The sequence below is a fragment of the Archocentrus centrarchus genome, chromosome 4 (genome assembly GCF_007364275.1).
Source record: "Archocentrus centrarchus isolate MPI-CPG fArcCen1 chromosome 4, fArcCen1, whole genome shotgun sequence".
NCBI lineage: Eukaryota > Metazoa > Chordata > Actinopteri > Cichliformes > Cichlidae > Archocentrus > Archocentrus centrarchus.
This window is the reverse complement of record NC_044349.1, coordinates 34,741,727-34,769,725: the sequence shown is the minus strand read 5'-3', so window position 1 is coordinate 34,769,725 and position 27,999 is coordinate 34,741,727. Positions and strand designations below refer to the sequence as shown.

The 27,999-nt window shown below is 39.9% G+C and overlaps 1 protein-coding gene across 2 annotated transcripts; it reads left to right on the top strand.

Moving 5' to 3' along the window:
- Positions 1-144: 144 nt before the first annotated feature.
- pde6d (phosphodiesterase 6D, cGMP-specific, rod, delta) lies at positions 145-27,999 on the top strand. 2 transcript variants are annotated; one of them, XM_030727483.1, is made up of 6 exons: positions 145-443; positions 18,275-18,363; positions 22,448-22,573; positions 24,915-25,020; positions 26,357-26,483; positions 26,642-27,999. In XM_030727483.1, the coding sequence occupies exons 1-5, from the start codon at positions 394-396 to the stop codon at positions 26,436-26,438; spliced, it is 453 nt and encodes a 150-aa protein (XP_030583343.1). In that variant the 5' UTR covers positions 145-393; the 3' UTR covers positions 26,439-26,483; positions 26,642-27,999. The 2 variants fall into 2 exon arrangements, with proteins under 2 accessions (XP_030583343.1, XP_030583341.1); XM_030727481.1 differs by having other exon boundaries at positions 26,357-27,999.

Here is a 27,999-nt window from a genome sequence, read left to right as displayed (position 1 = left end):
GAGAGGTTTCCTCTGCGTTATAGTGCGTTTCTTAAACGGTGACAGTAGTAATAGTAGCATACGGACAGCGCGACGATGATGCAATGCCGAGTGTGTGGCGTTGCCATTGGTGACACGTCGCTATCCGCTTTGGTCCCACCTTTGCTCTCCACTCTCCTGTCATTGGTTGGTAGGAGTTACCCTCGCTTCTGATTGGTTAGACTACCTGCTGCCTGTTTGCTAGCTGGGTATATTTAGCTGATTGCATTATCGGATCAGCTTTAGCCCGCAGTCCGGCTTGTAGTGCCCGCTGTTCAAGGCCAGTACGGACGGGCAGCGTAGTTAGCTAACTAGTTTACACTACCGTGAACAGCAGGATTTCCAGTTATTTGTAAAGAACGAAAACAAACGGAAATGTCTTCAGACGAAGACAGGGCCAAGGAAATCTTGAAGGGCTTCAAACTGTATCCTTTTTGGTCTTTATTAGTTACGCTCTGTAAATGTTAGACATGCAGCAGTGAGCTAGATAACGGCGTTGGACAGGCTGCTACAATCAGCATTAGCAGGACGGCTGCTGCTGAGTAGGACACCAAGCTTAGCTGCTAAAGCTAAGCTGCTGGAATCCCTGCTCACGGAGCGATATAGTTGCTGTTTCCATTGAGCTGCTCCTGTGCTTATGGAGCAGGAAGCTCACTGAATGACGGCCTGGCGGCTGAAATGAGTCCTCATATTGGGGCTTACTTGTTAGGCTATTCAGTGCTGAAAAGCAGGCTCTGGTAGCAACAATGACATATCACGAAGCTGTGATTTGCTCAGGTAGCTAAGAGGTGATTTTCTTCTCTGTCGAACCTTCTGTCACTATCAGTAAGCGCTAGGCTGCAAGATAAAAGCAGGAGTGATGTGCCGTTCGGGAATGAGCAGCTCTACGAAGCCGAGTCTTTGTAGCGAACGAGAAGAACCGACTCGCGCCGGGGAGAGCCGAACCCGCAGCCGCTCCTGGTCAGCTCTGCGGAGAATACATGTAGGCAAGGGCGGGACTTGATAAGTTTATGGTTGATAAGCACATGACGCGGCCAATCACCTGCAAAGGTGTGAAAAAAACAAAGGGCGTTGGACGGCGGTGTAGTGGTACAGGTCAGGTACACAGACACATGGGAGTCGGATTTTAATGCAAGTGGCCTTTATTTAATTGATCTGCTTGCTGTAGTTCTGTATTCAGCTATTCAAGTTTTGATTAAAATGTTAAACAGTAATCATCTTTTTTTTTTTTTGGTAACAAAAAAACTTATGAAAATCCTGGAAAAAAAAAAAGAAAAAAAGTGCTTACCAACACAAACTATTCATAATAATTGCTAAAATAGAAGGTCCCGAGGGATATTAAATGAAGGAACCATTTGGGAGCAGTAAGAGCCAGCTCTTCTAAGGGAGCTGAGCCAAAAGAGCCAAAGCTTTGAAAAAATGTGTACCTCCCATGACTAAAAAGCAGGTATGTGACTAGCTGAGCATAGTGTGATTGCTGTATGGTTTCATAATATTGAATGTTGTCAAACCCAGTTGCACCTCTTTGTTTCGTGATGACAGACTTTATTCTGAATGTGTGTAAATCCACCAGTCACGTAACCTATACTGGAGATCACCATATGACTTAGTCATGTGCTTATGTAGTAAGCCTGAATGTGGTTATATCATGTAACTATGCATAGTGTAAAAACCGATGCTCACAGTTTATTTATTTGATGTGTGCCTGTAGGACAGTATGAACAGTATATAGAGAATTGTAGCTAACAATGAAACAGGAACACAAAGTGGGGTGAATTTTAGTTTAGGAGGTCTGTAGAGTTCCATGCCGTTTGCTTTTTCTTTTTTCTCAGTTTACACACTTCCCCCTTATTTTTTATTTTCAGTCTTGTACCACTTGTGTCCTAATGCTAACTCATATGCTTGTGTTTGCATTATTGTTTTACTTATAATAGATTAGAGGGAAAGCTTATCTAAATATCACCGAGTGGTGCTTGTGAACCATTTTTCTTTTTTCAATATTTCATGATTAACATGCCCCCAAAATGGCTACATGCAAATTATTAATTAAATCAAATGGACAAAAAAAGAGAGACTTAGACAATTGTTGTTGTTGACAGTGAGAAGGATCCCTGTTATTTAAAGACAGTGATCTGTCAAGGTCTGCAGTGGTTCTGCAGTGTAGTGGTTAACACATTTGCTTGGCAAGGGTTGCTGGTTTAATTCCAGCAGAGAGCCCAAATCTCCTTCTGGCTGTGTCAGGAAGGGCATCTGGTGTAAAACGGCCAAATCAAACGTGGTGCTACCTGCTGTGGTGACCTCTTGCGGAGCAGCTGAAAGTAGCTTTGGATGTATACTATATTGCCAAAAGTATTTGCTCGTCTGCCTTCACACGCATATGAACTTGAGTGACATCCCATTCTTAATCCATAGAGTTTAATATGATGTCAGCCCACCCTTTGCCGCTATAACAGCTTCAACTCTTCTGGGAAGGCTTTCCGCAAGGTTTAGAAGTGTCTTTATGGGAATTTTTGATCATTCTTCTAGAAGTGCATTTGTGACGTCAGAGACTGTTGGACGAGAAGGCCTGGCTCACAGTCTTCGCTCTAATTCTAAGGTGTTCAGGACTCTGTGCAGGCCAGCCAAGTTCGTCCACACCAAAATCACTCATCCATGTCTTTATGTGCTTTGTGCGCTGGTGTGCACTCATGTTGGAACAGGAAGGGGCCATCCCCAAACTGTTACCACAAAGTTGGGAGCATGAAGTTGCCCAAAACGTCTTGGTATGTTGAAGTATTAAGAGTTCCTTTCAGTGGAACTAAGGGGCCGAGCCCAATTCCTGAAGACAGCCGCCTGGCACAATGCAGTCAGACAAGTACCATTCTCCTGGCAACCACCAAACTCAGACTCACCCATCAGATTGTCAGACAGAGAAGCGTGGTTCATCACTCCAGAGAACATGTCTCCACTGCTTTGGAGTCCAGTGGTAGCGTGTTTTACACCACTGCATCCAATGCTTTGCATTGTGCTTGGTGATGTGAGGCTTGGATGCAGCTGCTGTGGAAAAACATTCCACAAAGCTCTCTATACACTGTTCTTGAGCTTCTTGGGAACGACTTCTGTCGTTCCCAATCGCTTCCACTTTGTTATAATCCCACTAACAGCTGACTGTGGAATATTTAGCATTGAGGAAATTTCACGACTGGACTTGTTGCACAGGTGGCATCCTATTACGGTACCACGCTGAAAGTCTTCATGCACAGGTGCTTGATTTTATACACCTGTGGCCATGGAAGTGACTGGAACACCTGGATTCAATCATTTGGATGGGTGAGTGGATACTTTTGGTTTTCCCCCTCCCCCAACTCGGTGACTGAGCATCAGATTTGAGAAGAGATGCTGATGCTCATCAGGCTCTAAAAAGTTGCAGTGCAGGTGCTGGAGTGGCTCAGTGGGTGAGCAGGTGACCATATATGCCGCATGGCTGTGGTACAGGTGGGCTTCATTCATGTCCCACCCATGGCCCTTTGACTTTCCTTATCTCTCTGTCTTCACTTTCATGTCTCTCTTCACTGTATGTATCTAATAAAGTTAAAAGGGTCAAAAAAGTTGCATTACTATCTCTAAAGATTCAGCTACACTGTGTACAAATGGACCAAAATTAGTTTCTTAAAGATCACATGGGTAAGCCAGAAGTAATAGAACATTGTTTTGTGGAAAGACCAAATAAGACCAAAATGGAACTTTGAATGAATTTCAACACAACCAGGCTTTCTTTGCATTAGCTAGCTCAGCAAAACCTAAAACCCCAGTTGGATAGAACAGGTAATGCAATGGTGGTTATCAGCTTGCTCTGTTAAGCAGGGCTTTCTGCTTCAGGCTCTGTGGGTGCTATGAAAATACTACTGCACAAAATGATCACTGATTGCAGTCCAGTCAGAGATGTTATCAGTTGGTGATGATGATAAATTGGTGACTAAAAATCTACAAAAAACATAAAAATATAACATTAAAATTGGGGCCATTTGATTATGGAAAGAATCATAATCACAATTATTTTGGACAATATTGAAATCAAGATTATTTAACACAGTTACTCGTTGACTGTATTTATTACACTTAAAGAACAGTGAATACCTTGATATCTAGTGCACTTCTACAGTCTTGTGAAAATAAAACTAAATTGAAAATAAAATACATAAATAAAATATAAACAAAATATTAAAAATATAAACAAATACATTATAAATTAAACACAAATAATAAATAGAAAGGTAATGCCAATTATCATGTCTAATAATACTAAGAAGAAATAGGATCAAATTATTTAAACCAAATAAATTTGGTGACCTTTTAGTGTACTGCCACAACATCCTGAAAGATCCTGTACACATGTGCAAAATTTATAGTCAATTAATTCCAGTCAGTACCTCAAACCAAAAACATGGAGGCTGGCTCGTTATAGCCCAGAGCAAAACATGTTCAGCTTCAGACTAAATCAGAATTATTCAGATCAACACAGCAAACACTGGTTATACTGGCAACAGAGACTGGTTATACTGGCAGGGCTGCAGTGTTTGAACTTCGGCTGGTTGAACAGATTGGTCGTGTTGCCGGATGGTGCAGATACCACCGTGTAGCAAATCTGTGTTCGTGTGTGTGTCAATTACTGTGCAGTCGTGTCCTGGTGTTTTCCAGGCAGTACCGGCCAATAGAAACAAATAAAATGCTGGAACTTTTTCCCTTTTGTGTCCTCGCTCTGTGTGGTCAGTTTTTTTTCCGAGTGCGAACATATTTGTCCCTCTAGTTTTTCCGCTTCTTTGTTTATTCCCTCACAGCCGCTCCGATAATTTCAGCAATCTGACATTTGTGAGTCCTTATATTGATGATATGATTATTATTCCTTATATTTAGATGATAATTGTTATTCTGTCACTGATAAATTAAAAAACTCCGTCATAAAAGTAGCCAGAAATGCACGGGAGGAACCGATCGTGCTCAGCAAGTCGTTCAAATTAAACCTGACCTGTAGTTACTTTTCTTGGGAGGTGCACATCAGGTTATGTTGTTAATTTCCCACTTAGTGATTAAGTGTATTTAACACATAATGCACCTGCACAGGCATAAAAGCAACGTCACTGGCCACTGATGTAGGTTACATTGTTGGCCCTGAAAAGGCTCAGTGCTGCAGCATAAATCAGGGCTAAGAGAATACCTGTAGAGCGTAATGTGACAAAATAATTTTAATAATAATCGCTTTTTGCCAGTTACACTGTTTTTGTGATTGGAGCCAAAATTGAAATTTTATTAATTGCACAGCCCCAATTAAAACTCTGTTGTAAGAAAATAAGTTAATGCTGCAGTAAACTATTAATCTGGTTATTTGGGGCACAGAGCGGTAAAATAAAGTCGAGGTATTTGTTTTATTGCTGAGAGTGCTCTCAGTGCTGCTGTTTATGTGTAATGTGATGGCTGCATATTAGAGCCCTGAAACATTAAACTAGATGCATTTAAAAATGAAAGGTTACTGTCCCACAGCTTGATAAGAGAGTTGTGGAAATAGCTTTAATTTGTTGGCAGATCAAAGTGAAATTAATTTGATTGATTGAACAGGTGTTCTCAGTCTGTGTTCTAGTAAATGTGTTTCCACCAGAGTAAAAGAGACTTTGCAGCAGATTAGAATCAAGTATAATATTATTTATACATTTTCTTCATTAATGCAAGCACATTCCTGTGACAGTGCAATACAGTTTGTGCTTCATTCAGTGGTATTAGTAAGGTAGGCTTAACAGCTTGCATATATAAACCATATTCCTCCAGCAGAGAGTCTATGTTGCACTTAAAACGTGCTGTAAATAAAAGAATCTGTGAAAACGCGGTGCTTCCAGCTGATTTTAAACCAAAACTCTGAATGTAACCTGCTTCCAACCAGGTTATGTGTTCAGTACAAGTTACCGTGGCCATTAAACCAGGTAAAAAGAAAGCCACTTTTGTGGCACAGAAAACTCTGACTTTAAGCTTGACACAACTAGTTGAGTCATTAATCGTTCTTTGTAGTGCACCCCTCAGGACATCTTGTCATCATTGATGGAAAAATTAATTCTCAATTATAGTATCAAATTTGGAAGGAAAGTGTCAGGACATCAGTCTGTAAACTGAATATAAAGCGATTAAAGGCATACAGTAAAATTGCTGTATGAATGTGTGAATCAAGCTTGTAGTAAAAAGTGCTTTGAGTGGTCAGAGTAGGAAGGTGCTTTTGTAAGTGCAAAGTCCATTCACCATTTAACACCAGCAGTTGGGCTGAGCAGTCACACAAAGGTGGTTAGTGGACAAGTTAACTCAGGGTTTCCCAATCTAGCTTCAAGCTAGATTTGAAAGGGGTGACACTGGCAGCATGTGACCAATCGCAAACATGGATAGGTCTACTAGCAGCAGAGTGGTTGATATTACAAAGAAAGCTGAATCAGCGCTAGAAAAAGACAGCAGATTAAATAGAACTGAAGTGTATTTGTTTATCAGAAAAGATGAAATGGACCACTGAAAAACATAACGAGATTAGAAATATTACTGTTTGCACCTATATGTTTAACTTTCCCTGCACAGTCTATAGAAAAGCAGAAGGGGGAGTCTGGGGGGGATCTTAATGGTTAGGTCAGGCCTCTTGATGCAGTGCGGTTACACCTAAATCCATGATTTAGTGTTAGGGGGCTTTACTGCCTTCTGTCCTTACAGCCTTATTAAAGGAAACCCAGGCTGAAAAGAACAGCATTCCCTTCTTCTTCAAAACAGCTACCTTCCTGTTTGAATTGGAAATGTTTAACTTACAAAATCCCCTCAAAGTTAGGTCCTCAGCGTGGTGTTTGTGGGGTTATTTCACTTTGTCCCATTCTGAGCAGTCATACGATTTGCAAATGCTGAAATGTGTGGGGATTTTAAATGACCAGGATGTACTTACAAAACCCTCTTGAGACATCTTGTAACTGAAGCAAGTCTTCAAGAAGAATGCGTAGAGAAGAAGAGTTCAGGGGCGCCTGGGTGGCTTAGTGGTGAAGCCGGCGACCACATACATATACCGCGTTGCAGTGCGGATGGCGCGGGTTTGAGTCCCGGCCCGTCGCCAATTTGCCCACGTGTCTTCCCCTGTAGCTTTACCCTATTTCCTCTCTCTCTCCACTGCTGAGAAAAGCCACTGTGGCCAAAAATGCAAATAAAAAAAAAAAAAGAAGAGTTCAGTAAGCTATTGTCAGAGACTGACAGGTAAAACACCTACACGGTCTTTGTGCGAAAGCAGACAATACTGGCTTTTGGTACTGCAGTCTCCACAGATGGCTGCTCCATCTACAGATATTTTTTGTTGCGTAAATGATTGAAAAAGCTAAAAGTGATAAAGGGACCTTTGTCTCAAATGTCTGCTTGTTCAAAATACTTCTTAATTTAATTAAATTATTTCTTTTTGCACTTTCCAAAATGTTTACAGACACATATGCTATTCTTTTGTATTGTTTTTATCCTTTTTAGGGTTTATTAGCTGTATATTAAAGGTAAAATATAAGCAGCTAAATGTACTTGTTAAAATAATCTAAGCATAAAGAAAACCGAGCTACTTTTCAAAGCCTGTCTACATTGATTCCTGTTTAGGATATCTAATATTTACTTGTGATGGTAATGCATACTTAATGGTTAATTAATAATTGACATAAAAATGTATGATAGTTGGCTAGTAATTGTTAGGTGGAAATATCAAATGCCACAGTAGAATCATGTTTGTAGTCATACATCATACTCATCATCAAGTTTTTTTGTTTTTCTCCCAGTACTAATTGATTGCCATCAATTACAATGGGAATGATGTTTGTGCTGCCATTCTGGTTATTTGTTCTTCTCCTTCTGTCAAGATTGTGGCAGGATTGGGCTCAGTTTGCTCTGTAGTTATCGTCTCTCAATTTCATTCAAATTATGTTATATGCCATAAGCGTTGCCTCAGAAAGAATGGACATCAAAAATGTATTCCACATTTAATTGTATAAAAGCTACTTTCTGCTGCTCGCTTGCCACAAATTAAATCTTATTGAATTTTTGTGTAAATGGCATGAAATAGCTGAAAAGGACTTTTCAATAGTTATATAAATGTTGGGCTTAGAAAGTTACTTGTAGCCATTAACATGTCTTTAAAAATAAATGTAAACGAAAATGTGACAGCAGCTTTTCACTGGGGGCTCATTAACAATGTTCTGACAGGTCTGTGCACGCACCCTGGTGGTTTACACACACAACATGTAGCAGACCCAGAGGACGCCATGGTATAATTTTGTGTGATGTTATTGGAGCTTAAATCTGTGTAGATTTTCTTATGTTTAGGCTGAAACTGAAAGAACATTGAATAGCATGGGCAGCACACATTATTAGGTGGGAAGCACTCATGAAGGTGATGGTTTGTATTTTAGCCTTGAGCCTTGTCTTTTTTTTTAATGCAGTAAAAGAGCAGACATTGCTGTGTGGCCTAGATTCTTCTGGACAGTGTAGCTCTAGTTGTACTTGAAGGGATTAGTGAAACTGTTCAACTCAGCATACTTTACTAGAAAGCCAGAAGAAGGGGGAGGGGATGGTGGAGGTAATGGAGTTGTGCTGTTAGTGGGATCTGACCTATATACCTATACCGGGATTATTCTCCTTTGCAGACTCAGCTGTGGACTGATGTTTACACTGAAAAAACACTTAGATATTGCTAATATACCGTGCTTGAGTTGGAGGAAGCATGTTCATTTGGTGCCCTTCAAGTGAAGTGTCTGTGGGGTCATCTCTGTCCCAGCGAAAGGGAGGGTATGTGGACATCCACACACTCTTTCCCATACACTGTCTTGACAAAAGCCACCTATCTTCCAATTTATTTTATCCTCTGTAATACAAGGCAGCAACTACACTATATTGCCAAACGTGTTTGCTTGTCTGCCTTCATATGCATATGAACATCCTATTCTTGATTCATAGAGTTTAATATGATGTTGGCCCACCCTTTGCAGCTGTAACAGCTGAAAGGACTCACCCAGACTGCAACCAACATTTTGCATTGTGCTTGGTGATGTAAAGCTTGGATGCAGCTGCTTGGCCATGGAAACCCATTCCATGAAGCTCTCTATCCACTGTTCTTGAGCTAATCTGAAGGCCACATGAAGTTTGGAGGTCTGTGGTGATTGGCTCTGCAGAATGTTGGCGTCCTCTGTTTACTATGCTCCTCAGCATCCGCTGGCCCCACTGATTTTATGTGGCCTACCACTTCATTGCTGAGTTGTTGTTCCCAATCACTTCCACTTTGTTATAATCCCACTAACAGCTGACTGTGGAAATTTCATGACTGGACTTGTTGCACAGGTGGCATCCTATCACGGTACCACGCTGGAATTCTCTGAGCTCCTGAGAGCGACCCATTCTTTCACAAATGTTGGTAGAAGCAGTCTGCATGTCTAGGTGCTTGGTTTTATACACCTGTGGCCATGGAAGTGACTGGAACACCTGAATTCAATTATTTGGATGGGTGAGTGAATCCTTTTGACAATATAGTGTTTAATATATTTATTAGACCACCTGCCATTAAAAGAACAAGAACAAAATATTTTAGAAATCTATCAAAACTTGTTCAACTGCTAAAACCAATTTTTCTGTTCAGGATTGCAAGTAACAGAAAATCAAACTCTAAAATGAAAATAAAAATATTATAAAAATATTATAATCTAGTATAATCAATATGATCAAGAGATATACACCAAATAAACAATGTGTAAAATATACAAAAAATAGAATGTATAAAAATATATACATACATACATACATTGGTGCATCTGTACATTGTAAGAAAGTAAATGCGTGTATACATATAATAATGAAGATGATGAATATTGCACTTGGTGAATGAATATTGCACTAGTGAATGAATACTGGATATTACACAATATAGGAGTGATAGATATTGTTCAGTATGAATAATATAATATTGCACAGAGATGTGGGTGTTGCACAGTTACAGTGGGTGAGTGTGTGAGTTCAGGGTGGTGATTGCTCTGGCGAAGAAACTGTTCTTGAGTCTGTTTGTTCTGGCTTTGATGCTCCTGTAGCGCCTTTTTTGTTAAACAGTAAAAAACATTTATGGATACCAACAATGATATTTTAGCATTAAAAATATTTTGATTAAAGTGCTTGCACATACTGGTAAATTAACCATTACAGAAGCTTAAAAAATGAATTTGGTAATTAACAGCACTGTTAATTAATGACAGCTGTGGCATAAACCTTGTATTGGGTGGTGGACTAACACATTTATTAAGCATTGTATGTGCAACGCAAACTAGAACAAACTAGCAAACTAGCAAACTAGTAAGTTTACTATTCATTTGTGTTCTCTGCAAGACAGATGACTGTTAAATAATGACATAATGATGACTTCCATTCCTCCAGTGCTGTTGAGCAAACAGGGTGCCGGTGGAAACTGTGCTACTGTTGGCCTAATACAAAGGAAGAAAGGAGGGGGACGTGTGTTAGGAGGCAGCAAGAGAGGGGGAAAGGCAGGAATAGGGAAGTGAGAGTAAGAACTTTAAATCTAACGACTAGGGGGGGGGGGGTCGCCAACATTCAATGCACATGTAGGTGAAGGGAACAGAGGCAGTGAGGTGTTGAACAGGTATGGTGTTAAAGAAAGAAATGCAGAAAGACACATGGTAGTGGATTTTGCGAAAAGGATGGCAATAGCTGTGGTAAACACATAGAGTGACATAATAGTGTAAGAAGGTGCACACAGGTAGACTACATTCTATGCAAAAGGTGCAAACTGAAAGAGAGAGGATACTGCAATATGGTGTCGGGATAATGCGGCTAAACAGCGTCGGCAAGAGACCCAGAATCAAATATGAAACTCTCCAATTACACAAGGACAAAGGAGGAATGGCTCTCCCCGAACTGAAACTGTATTATTTTTTTCTGCCCATTTAACACTGCTGGTGTACTTCAGATTATAGTGCAATGTGGAAAGGCATTGAAAGAGAACTAAATATAAAGAACTTAAAAAGGACAAGTCAATAACAGCTCATACCTTGAGCATGTGGCACAAATGTTTAAAAACATACACAATAGATGAGGAGATAGAAAGATTAAAATGGATAGTTTATGGCATAAACTTCATCACATTATGATCAAAGATTCAAATACTGGGCAGTGTTGGGTATTACAGCCTGGTGTGTTCTGGCAACAGTGAGAGTTTCCAAAATATCAAAGTGAAATATGGTCTGGAAAACTAGAATTTCTATAGATACCTACAGCCAAGAGACTAGTAAAGGAAGGAAATGCAGGGAAACAAAGTGATAGGAATCATTAGTAGAGCCCCCCAAAACAAAACCATTAGAATAATCTCATCACTATATCAAGTATTCGAGTCCAATGAGAAACCTTAAAGTATAAAGGAGAAATGGGTGAAGGATTTAGAGGATAAGATCAGTGATGAAGTTTGGGGAAATATATGTATGTCTTACCATGCAACCACAGGTTCAAGAACCTGGAGGAAGTTGACCTGGAAAAATTTGGGGTGATATGTTGTCACACCAGTATTAAAAAGTGAACAGCTGTAGAGAACACAGAAATGCTGGAGAGAATGTGGCATCTATAATGTCTGGAATTCCCAAAGACTAAATGAATTCTGGGAAACAATATGTGAACTGATACTTGGCTATACATTCCCTAGAAAAGGTCAAATGTGGCATCTCTGCTATCACAAGGAAAGAGTTATAGAAAAGATCAAAATATTAATAGTGAGTAAAAAAGCTGTAACAATGAACTTGGGAAAGGTAGAGCCACCGGCAAAGGACCAATACTCTGAGATTGTTGAGGACATATATAAAATGGAAAAACTAACACAAAAAACTAAAACTTCAGGAAGGACAACTGGAAGACAAATGGGAAAAATGGACAAGAAACAGAAAAACACTAGTAACAATTGAAGACACAGTAAAATAAAGTGAGACTGAAGAAAGAACTGATTGACCCAAGCACACTGTTCACTGTTCTGTATATTTCATTCTGTTCTGGTACATAGCTACAGTGGTATGAAAAAGTCTGGGCACCCCTGATAATTTTCATGATTTTCCTTTATAAATCATTGGTTGTTGGGATCAGCAATTTCAGTTAAATATATCATATAGCAGATGAACACAGTGCTATTTGAGAAGTGAAATGTTTATGGGATTTACAGAAAACATTTTCATACCACTGTATATAATTGTGCTATAGCAAATCCGTCTTGAAAATCAAGTGGAGAAAAAAAAAAGAAGAGGAAGCGAGTGAAGGCAGAGGCAAGGATTAAATGGTGGAAGTTGAGGAAAGACGAATGTTGCAGAGTTCAGGAGTTCAGGGAGCAGTTGAGACAGGCTCTGGGTCATAGAGAAGAGTCACCAGATGACTGGGAAAGGTGAGCTGAATTGGTGAGGGAAACTGCCAAGAACGTGTTTGGTGTATCCTCTGGATAGAGGAAAGAAGACAAGGGAATTTTGTGGTGGAATGAGGAAGTAGTCAAAGGAAGAGGTTAACAAAGCAGAAGTGGGATAGTCAGAGAGGAAGAAAGTAGACAGGAGTAATGGGAGGCTAGCTGTACAGTAAAGAGAGGTGCCGAAGGAAAAGGTTGTATGTGAGGCTGGAAACTAAGGAAGGAGAACAGGACTTGCAAAGAGATTGAGATGGCAATAATGTGCAGCAGGTCAGGGTGATTAAGGATAGAAATGGAAATGTACTAATGAATGAAAAGAGAGTTGAAAAGATGGAGTACTCAAGAACTGATGAATGAAGAAAATGAGAGAGAGGAGGATATAGTGAATCAGGAAGTGCAGAAGATTAGTAAGGATGAAGTGAGGGCAGCTATGAAGAGGATGTGTGGAAAGACAGCAGGTCCAGATAACATACCTGTGGATGTATGGAGATGCCTAAGAGAGAGAGCAGTGGACTTTTTAACCAGATTCTTTAACTCAATCTTGGAGAGTGAGGATGCCTGAGAAACAAAGAAGTGTACTGGTACCGGTTTCCAAGAACAAGAACTTCATGCTGAGAGAGCGCACTACAGATGTGACCTTTGCTTTGAGGGTGTTGATGGCGAAGTATAGAGAAGGTCAGAAGGAGCTTCACTGTGTTTTTGTGGCTCTAGAGAAAGCAGATGATAGGGTGCCATGAGAGGAACTGTGGTCCTGCATGAGGAAGTCTGGAGTGGCAGAGAAGTATGTGAGGGCAGCGCAGGACATGTATGAGGACAGAGACAGTGATGAAGTGTGTGGTTGGAGTGACAGATGGGTTCGAGGTGGGGATCTGCTCTGAGCCCCTTCTTGCTTGCACTGATGATGGACAGGGTGTCAGATGAGATCAGGTAGGAATCTCTGTGGACTATGATGTTTGCAGATGTCTTTGTGCTCTGTAGTGAGAGTAGGGAGCAGGTGGAAGAGAGCTTGGAGGTATGCACTAGAGAGAAGAGGAATGAAAGTAGAAGCAAGACAGAATACATGTGTGAATGAGAGGGAGACGTGCAGTGTGCAAAAGTATTGAGCCCCCTTTTCTCTGAGTGCAACTAATTGCATTCAGAAGTTGCCTGATGACTGCTAATGACTAAAAAGAGTCCACCTGTGTGTAATCTAATCTCAGTACAAATACAGCTGCTCCGTGACGGCCTCAGAGGTTGGTTAAGAGAATATTGGGGAGTAAACAGCATCATGAAGTCCAAAGAACACACCAGACAGGTCAGGAATAAGATTGTGGAGAAGTTTAAAGCAGGCTTAGGCTATAAAAAGATTTCCCAAGCTTTGAACATCTCACGGAGCACTGTTCAATCCATTATCCGGAAATGGAAAGAGTATGGCACAGCTGTAAACCAACCAAGACAAGGCCGTCCACCTAAACTTACAGGCCGAACAAGGAGAGCACTGATCAGAGATGCAGCCAAGAGGCCCATGGTGACTCTGGACGAAATGCAGAGATCCACAGCTCAGGTGGGGGAATCTGTCCACAGGACAACTATTAGTCGTGCACTGCACAAATGTGGTCTTTATGGAAGAGTGGCAAGAAGAACGCCATTGTTAAAAGAAAACCATAAAAAGTCCCGTTTGCAGTTTGCCAGAAGCCATGTTGGGGACACAGCAAACATGTGGAACAAGGTGCTTTGGTCAGATGAGACCAAAATTGAACTTTTTGGCCAAAATGCAAAACGCTATGTGTGGCAGAGAATTAACACTGCACATCACTCTGAACACACCATCCCCACTGTCAAATATGGTGGTGGCAGCATCATGCTCTGGGGCTGCTTCTCTTTAGCAGGGACGGGGAAGTTGGTCAGAGTTGATGGGAAGATGGATGGAGCCAAATACAGAGCAATCTTGGAAAAAAACCTGTTGGAGTCTGCAAAAGACTTGAGACTGGGGCGGAGGTTCACCTTCCAGCAGGACAACGATCCTAAACATAAAGCCAGGGCTACAATGGAATGGTTTAAAACCAAACATATTCATGTGTTAGAACGGCCCAGTCAGAGTCCAGACCTAAACCCAATCGAGAATTTGTGGCAAGATCTGAAAACTGCTGTTCACAAACGCTCTTCATCTAATCTGACTGAGCTTGAGCTGTTTTGCAAAGAAGAATGGGCAAAAATTTCAGTCACTAGATGTGCAAAGCTGGTGGAGACATACCCTAAAAGACCTGCAGCTGTAATTGCAGCAAAAGGTGGTTCCACAAAGCATTGACTCAGGGAGCCCTCAATACTTTTGCACACCACACTTTTCAGTTTTTTATTTGTAAAAAATGTTTTGAATCATGTATAATTTTCTTTCCACTTCACAATTGTATACCACTTTGTGTTGGTCTTTCACATTAAATTCCAGTGAAATATGTTTATGTTTGTGGTTGTAATGTGACAAAATATGGAAAAGTTCAAGGGGTATGAATACTTTTGCAAGCCACTGTATATACAGTACCAGTCAAAAGTTTAGACACACTTACCCGTTCATATGGACGGAGGTCTATTTGTTTTTTGTGCCTGAAAGAGAGAAAATATCAAATTTTTAAATCAAATCAGTATTGGTCTAAAAAAGCCTTATCAATTGGGCTGAAATACGTATTCTGACCTGCATGACATGTTTCTGGTAACGATGCTGGTTTTTGTTAGTCAAGCTTGTACAAACATTACTGGTGTCAAATTCAGTGGTGTAAGTTTAAGAAGAGTTCTTGAATGTGACCGCCCCACCTGAAAGCTAACGTGTGACAGGAATTATGGCAGTAACGTGTGTATTGCTAAAGGCAAGTAAGCGTCTGGAGCTCAAGAAGCTGTGGGGTTTTTTTTTTTTTTTTTTTTTTTGGAGGGTGGGATGAAGGGCTTCACAGATGGTTTGAAGCTGAGTGTGTGTGACAGTAAGTAGTATCTGACTGTGACAATATGCTCAGTGGAGAATTTAGAACAGATGGATGTGTTCTACACGGTTCTTTATTGGTATCTGTGTCTATCTCTTTTTCCCACTTAGACAATGTTATATTTAGCTTACCTATAAATTAATTTATTTTCATCCATCATGAATTTTACAATGATTTATCAGTCTAAATTTCCATCTATGTATCTTCTGCTTACCATGCAGTATACTTAATTTGAAGTAGGTTAGGTATTTATTTAGTGTAATAAATGGATGTAATATAATATGTAATGTCCTCCATTATGTACATATTTTTTATAACCGATACATATTGTTTATACAGATTTTTTAATCATTCTACTTCCTACTTAAACTCTTATACTTGATATTTTTATTTTTATTGTTTCTTAGTTATTGTTTGTGCAATTATCAGAGGGGAAGCTGGCTATCCAAGCTGTCATAGGTCGGAAAGGCTTAAAAAAAAAGGGCATTCCAGGTAAATTTCCAAAGGTAATATGTATACCATGTATGACATATAGCTGTTCAAAACTACGAATAATATATGTAAGGTCTCCTTTTACCTATAATTTGATACACTGTCAAGAATGTTCTAACGTTGTCATTTTTTTAAACATGAATTTGGAGCCTTCAGTGTGTGAGGATTTTTCAGATTCTATACTCTGATGTCTTAAGATTTTGTGTTTTGTGTTGTCCTGCTGTTCAGATTGTGAACAATGATAACAGTGAGTAATCCTGGTACTTAAGCAGGAAAATTATCACATCTGACCTTTTGGCTTCTTGAATTCTGGATGGATATCTGTGCGTGGTCGTAGATGGCAACCACAAACTAACCAGTGTTAAGTTGTATTACTGCCGGTGTTGTTGCACTAATATTGCCAAGCCAAACAATGGTTGTATTTCTTCACGAGGTAGCCTTCCAATTTTCATTTTCCTTCGATTGGCTGGAACTAAGCTGGCACATATTCTTTTTGAAAACACCAGTTGTAGAAGTATCCAGATCCATAATGCTTTGTCACAGTACATGTTTGCCATTTGTTGGGTTAAGATTATTTTTAATTGAAAATAATACAAATACAACATATCACATGTTGAAAGTGAGATTTTAAGCTGTTTTTAAATTTGACAACAGCAAACACAAAAAGTTTCAAATGGGGTAGCATGACACTGAAAGACACTGAACATACACATGCTATAGTTCCACATTTAATTGGCAACAGGCAAGTTAACATGACTGGTTATAGCCAGAGTATTCCAGAGAGAGTATGTCTGTAGGTGCCATGACCCAGAGTTGTACTGAAAGTCTGAGGTGTACAAGATGAACAGGAGAGTCATGTTAAATGCACCTGAGAAATCAAAGAAGGCGATTCTCACCGTACATCCATTACTATCTACTTGGAAATAAGCTCTCCCCAGTATGTAGATGATTGCATCAGCCACTACTAGATTTGGTCTATATGCAAACTGCAGAGGGTCAAAATATGTTTTCACCTTTGGTCACAGGTGGGCCAAGAGTAGTCTCTGCAGTACCTTCATCACGTCATGTGAGGGCAACTTGTCAATAGTTGTTAAGCTCTTATTGTAAATGGTTTGGTTCTCATATAGTGGTTTTCTGCTCTACTTGAGCATTCAAAGTGCTTCATTCACCCATTTAAACACAAATTTATAAAAGCAGTTCACACTCGGGGTTCACATGATCAGGGTTCAAGGATACTTTGATAGAGTGGAGCCGCCTGTGACTGAACCACCAACCTAACCAATTGATGAGTAGATGACCTGCTCAGCCACCCATGGCGTTGACTTCTTTGGTACAAGAACCAGACAGTGTGCTTTCCATAACACCAGTATCTTGTGTTGCTCATTACACTATTTGTTTCAAATTTCTATGCATTCATTATCATGCGATACATGTACATAATTAAGGCTGCAACTATCGATTATTTTAGTAATCGAGTATTCTGTCGATTATTCCATCGATTAATTGGATAAGAAATACCTTTGTCTTATTCATCTGCATATTCTAACTTCCATAAATTTACTGCAGTTTTTCGCTGTGTGAAACAAACAGTGGTGGATGGAGCAGCTACAAAGTTCTCAACACTTGCTGATCAGCTGGTTGATGAAGCACTTCCAGCTGTATCCCAGTAAATGTTTTAATGGTGGTTACAGGAAAAAGCGCTGCTGATTTGGAAGCTAGAAAAACATTTCCTTTCGCTCCACCTGAGCTCACCGTCTTGATAACAGCTCCGCTTCTTTGGACTTGCTGTGCATGTGCAGACAGACTGCACAAAAAGCTGCTGTTGTGTTATCAATGTTTTTGTTGAAAAACTGAGGGCTGCATGAGCTTAATGCATTAATGATTTGTATTCACAAGCATCCTCCTAAATACATTTCTATTTCAGGTCTATATTTAGTCACTAATCAGGGATTAAAGCATAAAAAATATTTTATGGAAATATGGAAAAACGTGTCAGCGATGATCCTCGGTGTTAAAGGGTCGTTTTTTCCAAATGATGGAAATCAGTCGCAGCGATGGAGAACTTTAATGCTACTAATGTGGGTGAAATGCTGCACTTACCTGGTGAAACCTGAGCACTGCAGAGTTTAAACAAAGCATCGAAGCAACAAATTTGTGTCAAGGATCTTTTATAATCGAATTATTCGAGTTTCTCGAGGAATTGTTGCAGTGATACAGAAGAGCTAGGCCCTCCATTGCACCAAGTTGAAGGATGTAACCACCCTGAATAAGCACTCACTGTGGCAGCAGCATAGTCTGCCAATGTCTGTTTGTTTGAGTGGCATTTTCACTTTGGTTTGGTCACTGTTACTTAACCATTTCCTGGTAGAAACTGGATGAATCTTCGGGATGCAGAGACAGGCAAAGTGCTGTGGCAGGGAACGGAGGACCTCTCTGTACCAGGAGTAGAACATGAAGGTATCTCCACACTTTGACACTTTTGTAGCAGAACAACTTAAATGCAAGTCTTTCTCAAATCATTTTTATGAGACCTGTTTATAAGATGGTTTACACGCTAATTATTAAAGTATTGTTACTCAAACTTTTTTTTTTTTTTTTAACTTTATTCAGATTGTAGTTTTATAGGGGGAGGCATGGCACTCAAAGAAGCCTGCATAGAAAACAATGGGAGACTTCTGCAGCAATAAAGATGGAGTTTGTTTCACCTCCCCCCAAAACACGAATCATCTGCTTGTTACAGCTTAACCATATAAGCCAGTATTGTTATTGCACTGTTTGTGAATGTGTGAAAATGACATTTTAAGTTATTTGTTTCAGCTCTTCTCGGTGGTTCTGTATATGCAGTGACAAAAGCTTAAAGCTTAAAAGCTCTCTCTATTTACACACTTTTCTGGGACCTGGTCTTGATGAGCTGAATTAAATGTTTGGAGGCATAACCAAAATGTCTGCTGAGTGGCAAGACTTTAGATCTACTTCCTTATCATCTTTAATCCACTATTAAAATACATTGTGGCATCCTCTGGTTGTACGAAACAAGTGTTAAAACAAATTAGAAAAAAAAATATATATGTGTGAGATATGAACAAAATATTTCAGTGACACTGCCCATTAAAAAAAAAAGCAAAAATGTTTTAAGTCATCTTCACATCCACCTTTGCTTGCTTCCTGCGTGCTTGTTATTTTGAAATCACTCCCTGGAAGTGGTGTTTGTAATGCACAGTAAGTCTCTTTGACTGTGAATTGGCAACCCATTTAAATTTTGTTTTGGCCAACACAGCAATGTCTCAGGGGATTAAGTCTGTGGTGAACAATGATTGGATTGGTTCTGACAAAAATAAATCCCACCTTAATACACTTTGAATTGATTTATGATGGCTAGAAACACAGTTTAGATAATTTACCCTGAGATGCAGCAGGATGTGGAAGTCTGTACTCACAGTCTCACAGTCTGACCCTGCAGGACAAATTTATGGTCCACACCCCTGTGAATATCTAAGACAGCTTTGAGGACCATGGTTAAATGGCAGATGCAAGTGTTCAGAACATACTTAATAAAAAAAAAAAAAAGTTTTAAAAAAAGCAGATGCAATGGAATCATGGAGAGGTGCATGAACAAATGACATTAAAGGGTTGGATACCATGCTGAACTCAGGTACAGTTTTTGCTTTTTAGGGATGGAGTTGTGGAACTTTTTGATGGTGCCTTGTGAATGCTAAAAATTGAAAACAAAGTTAATAAATGCGGTGAGCAGGTGCACCATAACCTGAAATGCAGCAGCCTGGGTTCGAGCCCGATGTGGGGCTCTTTGCTCCATGTTCTCCCCACACTGTTTCTTCCTGCTTTCCTGTCTACTCTTAACTACTACACTATCTAATAAAGGCAAAAAGGCCCAAAAAATAAATAAATATAATTTTAATGCATGTGTCCAAGAGTATCCTAAAGTTTAGTACAAGCATAAGCAAGGCTTTCTCCAAACATTCATGCAACTTTATAAATGGAAAAACTCAAAAGAAATTAAACATGAGACTGGTTGTTATATAGTGCTTTCTCTCACACATTCACCAGTGTCTGAATTGGGTGCAACTTTGGGGTCGAGTATCTTGCCCAAAGATACTCATACAGGCTGGAGCAGCCAGGGATTGAACCGGCAACCTTCTGATTAATAGATGATCTATTCTTCTCCTGACCCACAGCTTTTCACATTTGGTTTGAACTTCAGCAGGTCATCTTGGCCATGTCTTCATGCCTTAATTCATTGATTTGCTGACATGTGGTTGGCTGTTTAGATATTAGATAGAACAGGTGTACTGAACAAAGTGGCTAATGAGTCTCTATAGGTCAGGCAATGACCTATATGCTTAGTGATGGCCAGGAAGAGGCGTACAGAACACTATTGGATGATTTTGTGGAGCGGACTGGGAGAACTCATCTGCTTCTGAATGTGAATAAGGAAGAGGACTGCCACATGGCCAGTGTCTATGCTGGGACAGGATGTTGATGTGGTGGAAGACTACAAGTACCTGGGTGTCCACATTGAGAACAGGCTGAACTGGAAGACCAACACAGAGGCTGTATGTAGAAAGGGGACGAACAGGCTCTGTTTCCTAAGGAAACTGAGATCTTTCAGTGTGCAGAGCAAAATGTTGTGGATTTTCTATCACTCAGGTGTGGTGAGCCCAGTGTACTTCAGAGCTGGTAACACAATGGACTGAATAAACTGATCAGGAAGGCTGGCACTGTGATTGGCTGCAAATTGGACACTTGAAGCTGTGGTGGAGAAGAAGGTCACTGAACAAGTTTTTATCCATCGTGGATAATCCTGACCATGCTCTGCAGTACTTACTGGACAGGCATGTGTAGTACACAAAAGAACAGCACTGTGCACTATTTTTTTTTTTTTTACACACACACATACACACACATAAGGTCCTTTGGGACTTTGAGTTCCACATGGGCAAGCAGCTGCTGGCCAACCAACTAGACATAGTGGTGACTGACAAGGAGCAGAAGACAGCAACATCAGGAAGAAGGAGCGCAAAAAAAAATAGAAAAGTATTTTTCTATTTTTTTTGATGGATGATGGAACAACTGGAGCAGTTGTGGAAGGTAACGTCCAAAGTGGTCCCAGTGGTAATACGAGAGTGCGCAGAACCCTCAAAATCCCAAGCCTCTGGTTGAGAACCCAGGCTTAAGGAGTACACACACACACACCACCCCCCGGCAGGGAAGCCCCCAGCAGCCTAGGTCCTGAATCCAAACTGGAAGCTGGTTTCACAGAAGAGGGGCCTGAAAGCTGAAGGCTCTGTCTGACTATATAGAAAATCTGTGGAGGGAGCTGAAGCTTCCAAGCAGCAGCCAAAAAACCTAAAGGATTTAGAAAGTTTCTGTAAAGAGGGGTGGGCCAAAACCTCTCCTGAGATGTGTGCAAACCTGATAACCAAATACAGCATAATGTTATCCATGGTTTCCCCCACACCCTTTCACATCTGTCACATGTGATTAGAATGAACCTCCTCTCATCTGCGAAAACCACAGGGTGCCAGTAGTGGACCTGCCAGTTCAGGTATACTATGACAAATGCCAATCGGGCTCCACGGTGCCAGGCACAAGACCCACTAGAGGACGTCGGGTCCTCAGGCCACCTTCATGGAGTCTGTTTTTGATTGATTGGTCAGAGACATTCACATTAGTGACCTGCTGAAGGTCATTTTGTAGCTCTGGCAGTGTTCATTCTCTTCATCCTTGCAAAAAGGTGCAGATACTGGTCCTGCTGATGAGTTAATGACCTTCTACAGCCCTGTCCAGCGCTCCTGGAATAACCGCCTGTCTCCTGTAATCTCCTCCATTCTCTTGAGACTGTGCTGGAAGACACAGCAAACCTTCTGGCAATGGCATGTATTGATGTGCCATCCTGGAGGAGTTGGTCTACCTGTGCAACCTCTGTAGGATCCAGATATGGCCTCATGCTACCAGTAGTGACACTGACTCTAGCCAAATGCAAAACTACTGAAAAAACTGTCAGAAAAGATGAGGAGGGAAAAAATGTCTGATTAAAAAGTGTTCCTTTAATTTTTTTGAGCAGTTTTGGAAAAAATATATCATCAAACACATTTAAATATTAGACAAAGATAACCTGAGTAAATACAAAATGCAGTTTTTAATTATGATTTCATGTATTAAGGGAAAGAAGATATCCATACCTAACTGACACTATGAGAAGAAGTAAATGTCCCCTAAACCTAATAACTGATTATGTCACCCTTGGCAGCAAGAACTGCATGTTTTCTTCAATTGCCAGTTGGAATAACTGGCAATAAGTCTTTCACATCACTGTGGAGGAATTTTGTCCTACTTTTCTTTGCAGAATTGTTTTAATTCAGCCACACTGGAGACATCATGCCATGATCTTGTTATCCCTAACTCCACTAAGTTTTTGAAAACCTATATTCAAGTTTTAATAAACCTGTTGTATGCTTATATACCAGACATGGCTCTTGTTGTAAGCAGAGTTAATTATATTAGTTTCTTACTGTCTCTTCAGCTCGTGTGCCAAAGAAGATCCTGAAGTGTAAAGCAGTGTCCAGAGAGCTGAACTTTTCGTCCTCGGAGAAATTGGAGAAGTTCAGACTGGAGCAGAAAGTTTTCTTCAAAGGACAGTGTTTAGAAGGTAATGAGCCCCCCCCCCCCCCCCCCCCCCCCCCCCACACACACACACACACACACACACACACACACAACTTTATTCAATCCATTTGAATCATTTATCTAATAGACTCCAATTTTTTCATGAAAATGGGGAGTCTTCTTCAGACACTAAGCTTAATTATGGAGTTCCACAGGGTGCTGTGCTAGGACCATTTACACTAATACATGCTTCCCTTAGGCAGTATTATTAGAAAGCATTGTGTACATTTTCATTGTTATGCAGATGATCCCCAGCTTTATCTATCCATGAAGTCAGATGACACACATCAGTTAGTTAAACTTAAAGACATAAAGGCCTAGATGACCTCTAAATTCAGATAAAACTGAAGTTATTGTACTCTGCCCCACAAACTTTAGAAACATGGTATTTAACTAGATACTTACTCTGGATGGCATTACCTTGGCCTCCATTGTGAGAAATCTTGGAGTCATCTTTGACCAGGATATGCCCTTCAATGCACAAATATGTAGGACTGCTTTTTTTACACCTGCACAATATTTCTAAAGTTAGAAGCATCCTGTCTCAGAGTGATGCTGAAAAGCTAATTCATACATTTATTACCTCTACGCTGGCCTATTGTCATTTATTATTATCAGGCTGTCCTAAAACCTCCCTGAAAAGCCTTCAGCTGATCCAAAATGCTGCAGCTAGAGTACTGACAGGGACTAGAAAGAGAGAGCAGGTTTTTCCCATATTGGCTTCTCTTCATTGGCTCCCTGTTAAATCTAGAATAGAATTTAAAATCCTTCTCTTCACATACAAGGTCTTGAATAATCAGGCCCCATCTTATCTCAAAGACCTCATAGTACCGTATCACCCCAGTAGAGCAATTCCCTCTCTGACTGCTGGCTTACTTGTGGTTCCCAGGGTACTTAAAAGTAGAATGGGAGGCAGAGCCTTCAGCTTTTAGGCCCCTCTTCTGTGGAACCAGCTCCCAGTTTAGATTTGGGAGACAGACACCCTCTCTATTAAGCTTAAGATTAAGCTTAAAACTTACCTTTTTGATCAAGCTATATTTACTTCTTTTAGATTTGACAGCTGCTTTTGATATGGTGGACCGCAGTATTTTAATATCTCGTCTAGAGCAGGGCACAATGCTAGAGTGGTTTAGATCATACTTGACCCAGAGAACTTTTACTGTTCGCTTAAATGATTTTAAGTCATCCTGTACTCCTTTGTCATATGGGGTACCCCAGGGTTCAATACTTGGACCGTTGCTGTTTTCTCTATATTTGTTGCCCCTTGGTTCTATTCTCAGAAAGCATAAAATTGCCTTCCACTGCTACGCTGACGATACCCAGATTTATATGCCCCTAAAACATAGCAATGCGAACTCCTTACAGACTCTAACAAAGTGTCTTGATGAAATCAAAGCCCTGATGGCTTTGAATTTCCTGAATTTTAATGAAAATAAGACAGAGGTGATCGTTTTTAGTCTGGGCATCACTGGGGGGTCAACTTCTGTGGATCTGGGTCCTTTATCCCAGTATGTAAAGCCTGCGGTCACAAATTTGGGTGTAAAGATGGATTTGAGTCTTAAGTTGGAGGGTCAGATTACTGCTTTGGTGAAATCCAGTTTCACCTGAGACAGCTCGCCAAGATTAAAACTATCTTGTCAAAAGATCATTTTGAATCTGTGATCCATGCCTTTGTTACGACCCGGCTTTCCTACTACAAACACATAAGAAGCAACAAGTAATGTGTAGTCACTTTTTACCTCCCTGTCTCCCCTCATCATAAGATGTCTTAAAATGCAGACTTGACTTGTTGTGTTTTTGTATATTTATTACCAAATTCATCATGCCATGGTCAAGCAAGTCAGAATTCAAAAGTGCTGATGTTATGATAAAAAGTCACTATGTACTTAGTTCCCTACAAAGTATCACAAGATACAGCTTTCAGTTATGTTATAATACCTCAGCTCTTCAACCCTTTGGTGTGATTTTCTGTTACTGTCAAAAAAAACCTGTGCAGAGTTACTTAAAGAAGGTTCAAGAAGAACATCCAGCTCAGAGAGCTGTAATCTTTTGCACATTGTTGTCACTTCCGTGTTTCAGTGTGCTTTAGTACTACCCCTGGGGCCCTGCTACACAGAATCAAGGTTCCAGGTAACCTCTGGGGACAACACACAATTCAAACAAACATAACATGTTTATGCTGCTGGTTTCCACTTGAGAAGAGAAAAGTCTCTGAATTAATATTTTGACTGTGATGGTACACTAACACCACTTGGGAATCGTTAACATGATAATGCATGTTATTACAGCAGCACTGAGCTCTTTGTCTGTCTCTCTCTATCCAGAATGGTTCTTTGAGTTTGGTTTTGTTATCCCCAATTCCACCAACACATGGCAGTCTCTGATAGAAGCAGCTCCAGAGTCCCAGATGATGCCAGCCAATGTTTTAACGTGAGTGTCCACACAGATGAGTTCATCTGTTGCTTGTTTTGTGTTTCTGTACTTGGGCCGTCTCTACAATTTATTGCTGTCATTTGCTTTTAGTCAGCCTTTGAGCTACATCTTACATGCTTACATGGTGATACAGAAATAAGTGTATATAGATGTGTGTCTTTATCTTTTGCAAGTTATTACCTGAAAAAGTGTAATAATATTTACTAACTTGCAGTTTATTCTCATAAATGAAAATGTCATACTTTACTGAAAGTTTGGGCAAATTTGTAAAATCTTACAAATAATCACGACAAATTTAACAAACATTTGATTTCACAGAGGTGGGGTCTTTTTTGTTTTTTAGGAATTTAATCCGTTAAATTTTTTAGGAATTTAATCCGTAACATGTTTTTTTCTGCTGTAAGCCTCATTGTTTACAGACCCACTTCCTGCTTTCATTTGAAGCTGCTTTGCTTGTAGTTGTGCGCTCCCATTTTTCACAGTGCAGGAAGTGGATACTCACTTCCTTATCGACTTAAAATGCTTTGGATAATTTGAATAAACTCTTGGTTTGTTTGGTCACCGCAGTTCCATTCTAGAATGCATTTCGGTCCGGCTCGTGTACTCTTGGATGGATTCTCTTGTGCAGAGTGATGTGTGTTGCTGCCAGACCCATACTGGAGTCCCAATTTGTTTACACATGCACAAAAAGTTGTGTTTGTCCTGTCACCACCATAGTTTAAAAATAATCATGTTCTTGTTTAATGTTGGATTAAAATTACTTTGCTATGGATACCTGACATCTGTATATTGGAGCTTTCCATCTCAATTCAAATTCCCACATGACCATCACAGATTTGCTAGGAATATTCCAGGGGAAAGACTCACTTCTTAATAGGAATTATGCAAATTTTCAGGTCCTCAGAAACATTTTTCAACAGACAGTAGGGATGTTTTTTTAGATGGTTTTCTTGCATCATTTTGAGGGGCCTTTTTAACATTCCATCATCTAGAAAACCCTTTGAGCTCACTCCTTGACATTTTTAGCTTTTCTGGTACTATGACTTCATAAAAAAACTTCTTGCTGGGCAGTGAGCATGCTAAATTGGATTATAACTTATCAACTTATTAACTTCTGTGCGATATTCCCCAGGAATGACACAAAGGACCACTTTGGTGGAATATCGCACAGAAGTTGGTTAGTGCAGTCATAACCAAAGTCAAGACATTTGCTTTCCTTTCATTCTTACAATCAGTACTGTACAAACTTTTAGATTGCTATTAATGTTATTTAGCATACATGTAACCTTTGCTTCACTTTCACTTAAAGCTGACATGTGTCTTTGTTTTCTAGTGGTAATGTTATCATAGAGACCAAGTTCTTCGATGATGATCTCCATGTCAGTACTTCCAGGGTACGGCTTTTCTACGTCTGACTTTACCCTTGAGTCTACCTTCCAAAATGCTGACACCCTGCCAAGGTCTGTAAATTACCAAGGTTAGCTACAATTTGAAGCATTAAAGAGCTCATTGCTGATGTGGGATCAGCATGTTTGGGTGAAACCCAGCTGTGGTGCCACAGTCAGTGAAGTGAGCTTGTGTTTGGTCTCTTGTTTTGTGTTGACTTGAAAACCTCTAGACCTTGGAAGAAGAGTGAAGAGGAGGAGAGAGAACTCAATCGCTTCCCCTGTTCAGGAATCATCTCTCTCTCCATTTTCCCCTGCAGACTGTTTCACTGTAAACAGGAGTCCTGATCTCAAGTCAGCCAGGGAACCCCTCAGAATTGATCTGATTTGTGTTTTTTCTTTTTTGTAGTGCTGCCCTGTCTCACGCCAAGGTAGCATTTACTCAGGAACAGAACATCAGACCTGTAACCTTTTGTGAAAAGATCTCATCTTTTCTGTCCCAAACTCTGATTTCTGTGTGTCATGTGTTCAAAAATGGACTGTCATTGTTGAGGGAAGATGATGCACTGAAGGGATAAGATGAAAGCTCTTAATGTAATTTTAGGTGCTAAAACAAAATTTTATTGACAACTTGCAGATTTTACATAATTAAACATCAAATATATACAAAATATTTGCTAGAGATTAAGATCAATTTTCTCTAGTTGTGTCCCATTTCAGAGGTACCCTCCCACATTTCATAGACAGTATATCTTTACTGGTGAAGATGGCATTCCAGAGTTGAAATGGAGCCTCCTTTCTGCATTTGAGCAACAGGATCAGACTTTTTTCACTCTTTCTCATCCTCAATATCCAGAAATTCTCAGCAATGGTCAATTTGAGACTTGCTTTGGTTTTTCATTGGAGAAATTGAAGAAATTTATGTGGATATATTTATCTTCACACTTTAACCCCTTTCCTAATGTTCCACTTTTATTAATTGATGAGGACTGGCTGAAGGAACTGCTAACAGTGAAGTGCTTATCTCCCTTTAGTCTTCTAAAGCACTCACCTTAGCAAGCTGCCTCAGAAGTGGGATACACCACCTTAACTTTGCTTAACTTTGCTTGCTTTCTGACTACATGAACTAGTCCACAACAGTCACTTGTTAAACTGGATTGTTGTGTGAAATGTAAACCTGCTGACAGTTATGACATGATTAAAAACTGTTTGGCATTCATTGGTAAACAAAACAAGCTTTTATTACATTGATTTATGTTTTAATTAATCTTCATATATACTTATTTCTGATATTTCACTTTGAACTAAATCATCATCAGGTCGAGACCAAAACATGCATCATTTCATCTCAGTAGTTCACCTGTTTACAATAGTTCTCCAATTAGATCCAGATGGTGGCAGCAGCTTAAGTTCTTTACAACATCTTTGCTTTGCACATTCTGGCTAGATTTTTAACTTTGACTTCCCATATCGTTCACTGCATTCAGGTTATTATTTGTTTTTCTTAGCTGCTAACTGAGCTTTGTAAAATAGATTTGTGTTGTAATATGATGGGACGTGTAGATTAAAGTCATATAATGTTGGAATAACA

What these genes read in the sequence shown, in the direction of transcription:
- pde6d (XM_030727483.1), top strand. Translation starts at nt 394, where the DNA reads ATGTCTTCAGACGAAGACAGGGCCAAGGAAATCTTGAAGGGCTTCAAA. An exon ending in CAAAGGACAGTGTTTAGAAG is followed by an intron (nt 22,574 to 24,914) that starts GTAATGAGCCCC and finishes CTCTCTATCCAG; the next exon opens with AATGGTTCTTTGAGTTTGGT. An exon ending in ATGCCAGCCAATGTTTTAAC is followed by an intron (nt 25,021 to 26,356) that starts GTGAGTGTCCAC and finishes TTTGTTTTCTAG; the next exon opens with TGGTAATGTTATCATAGAGA.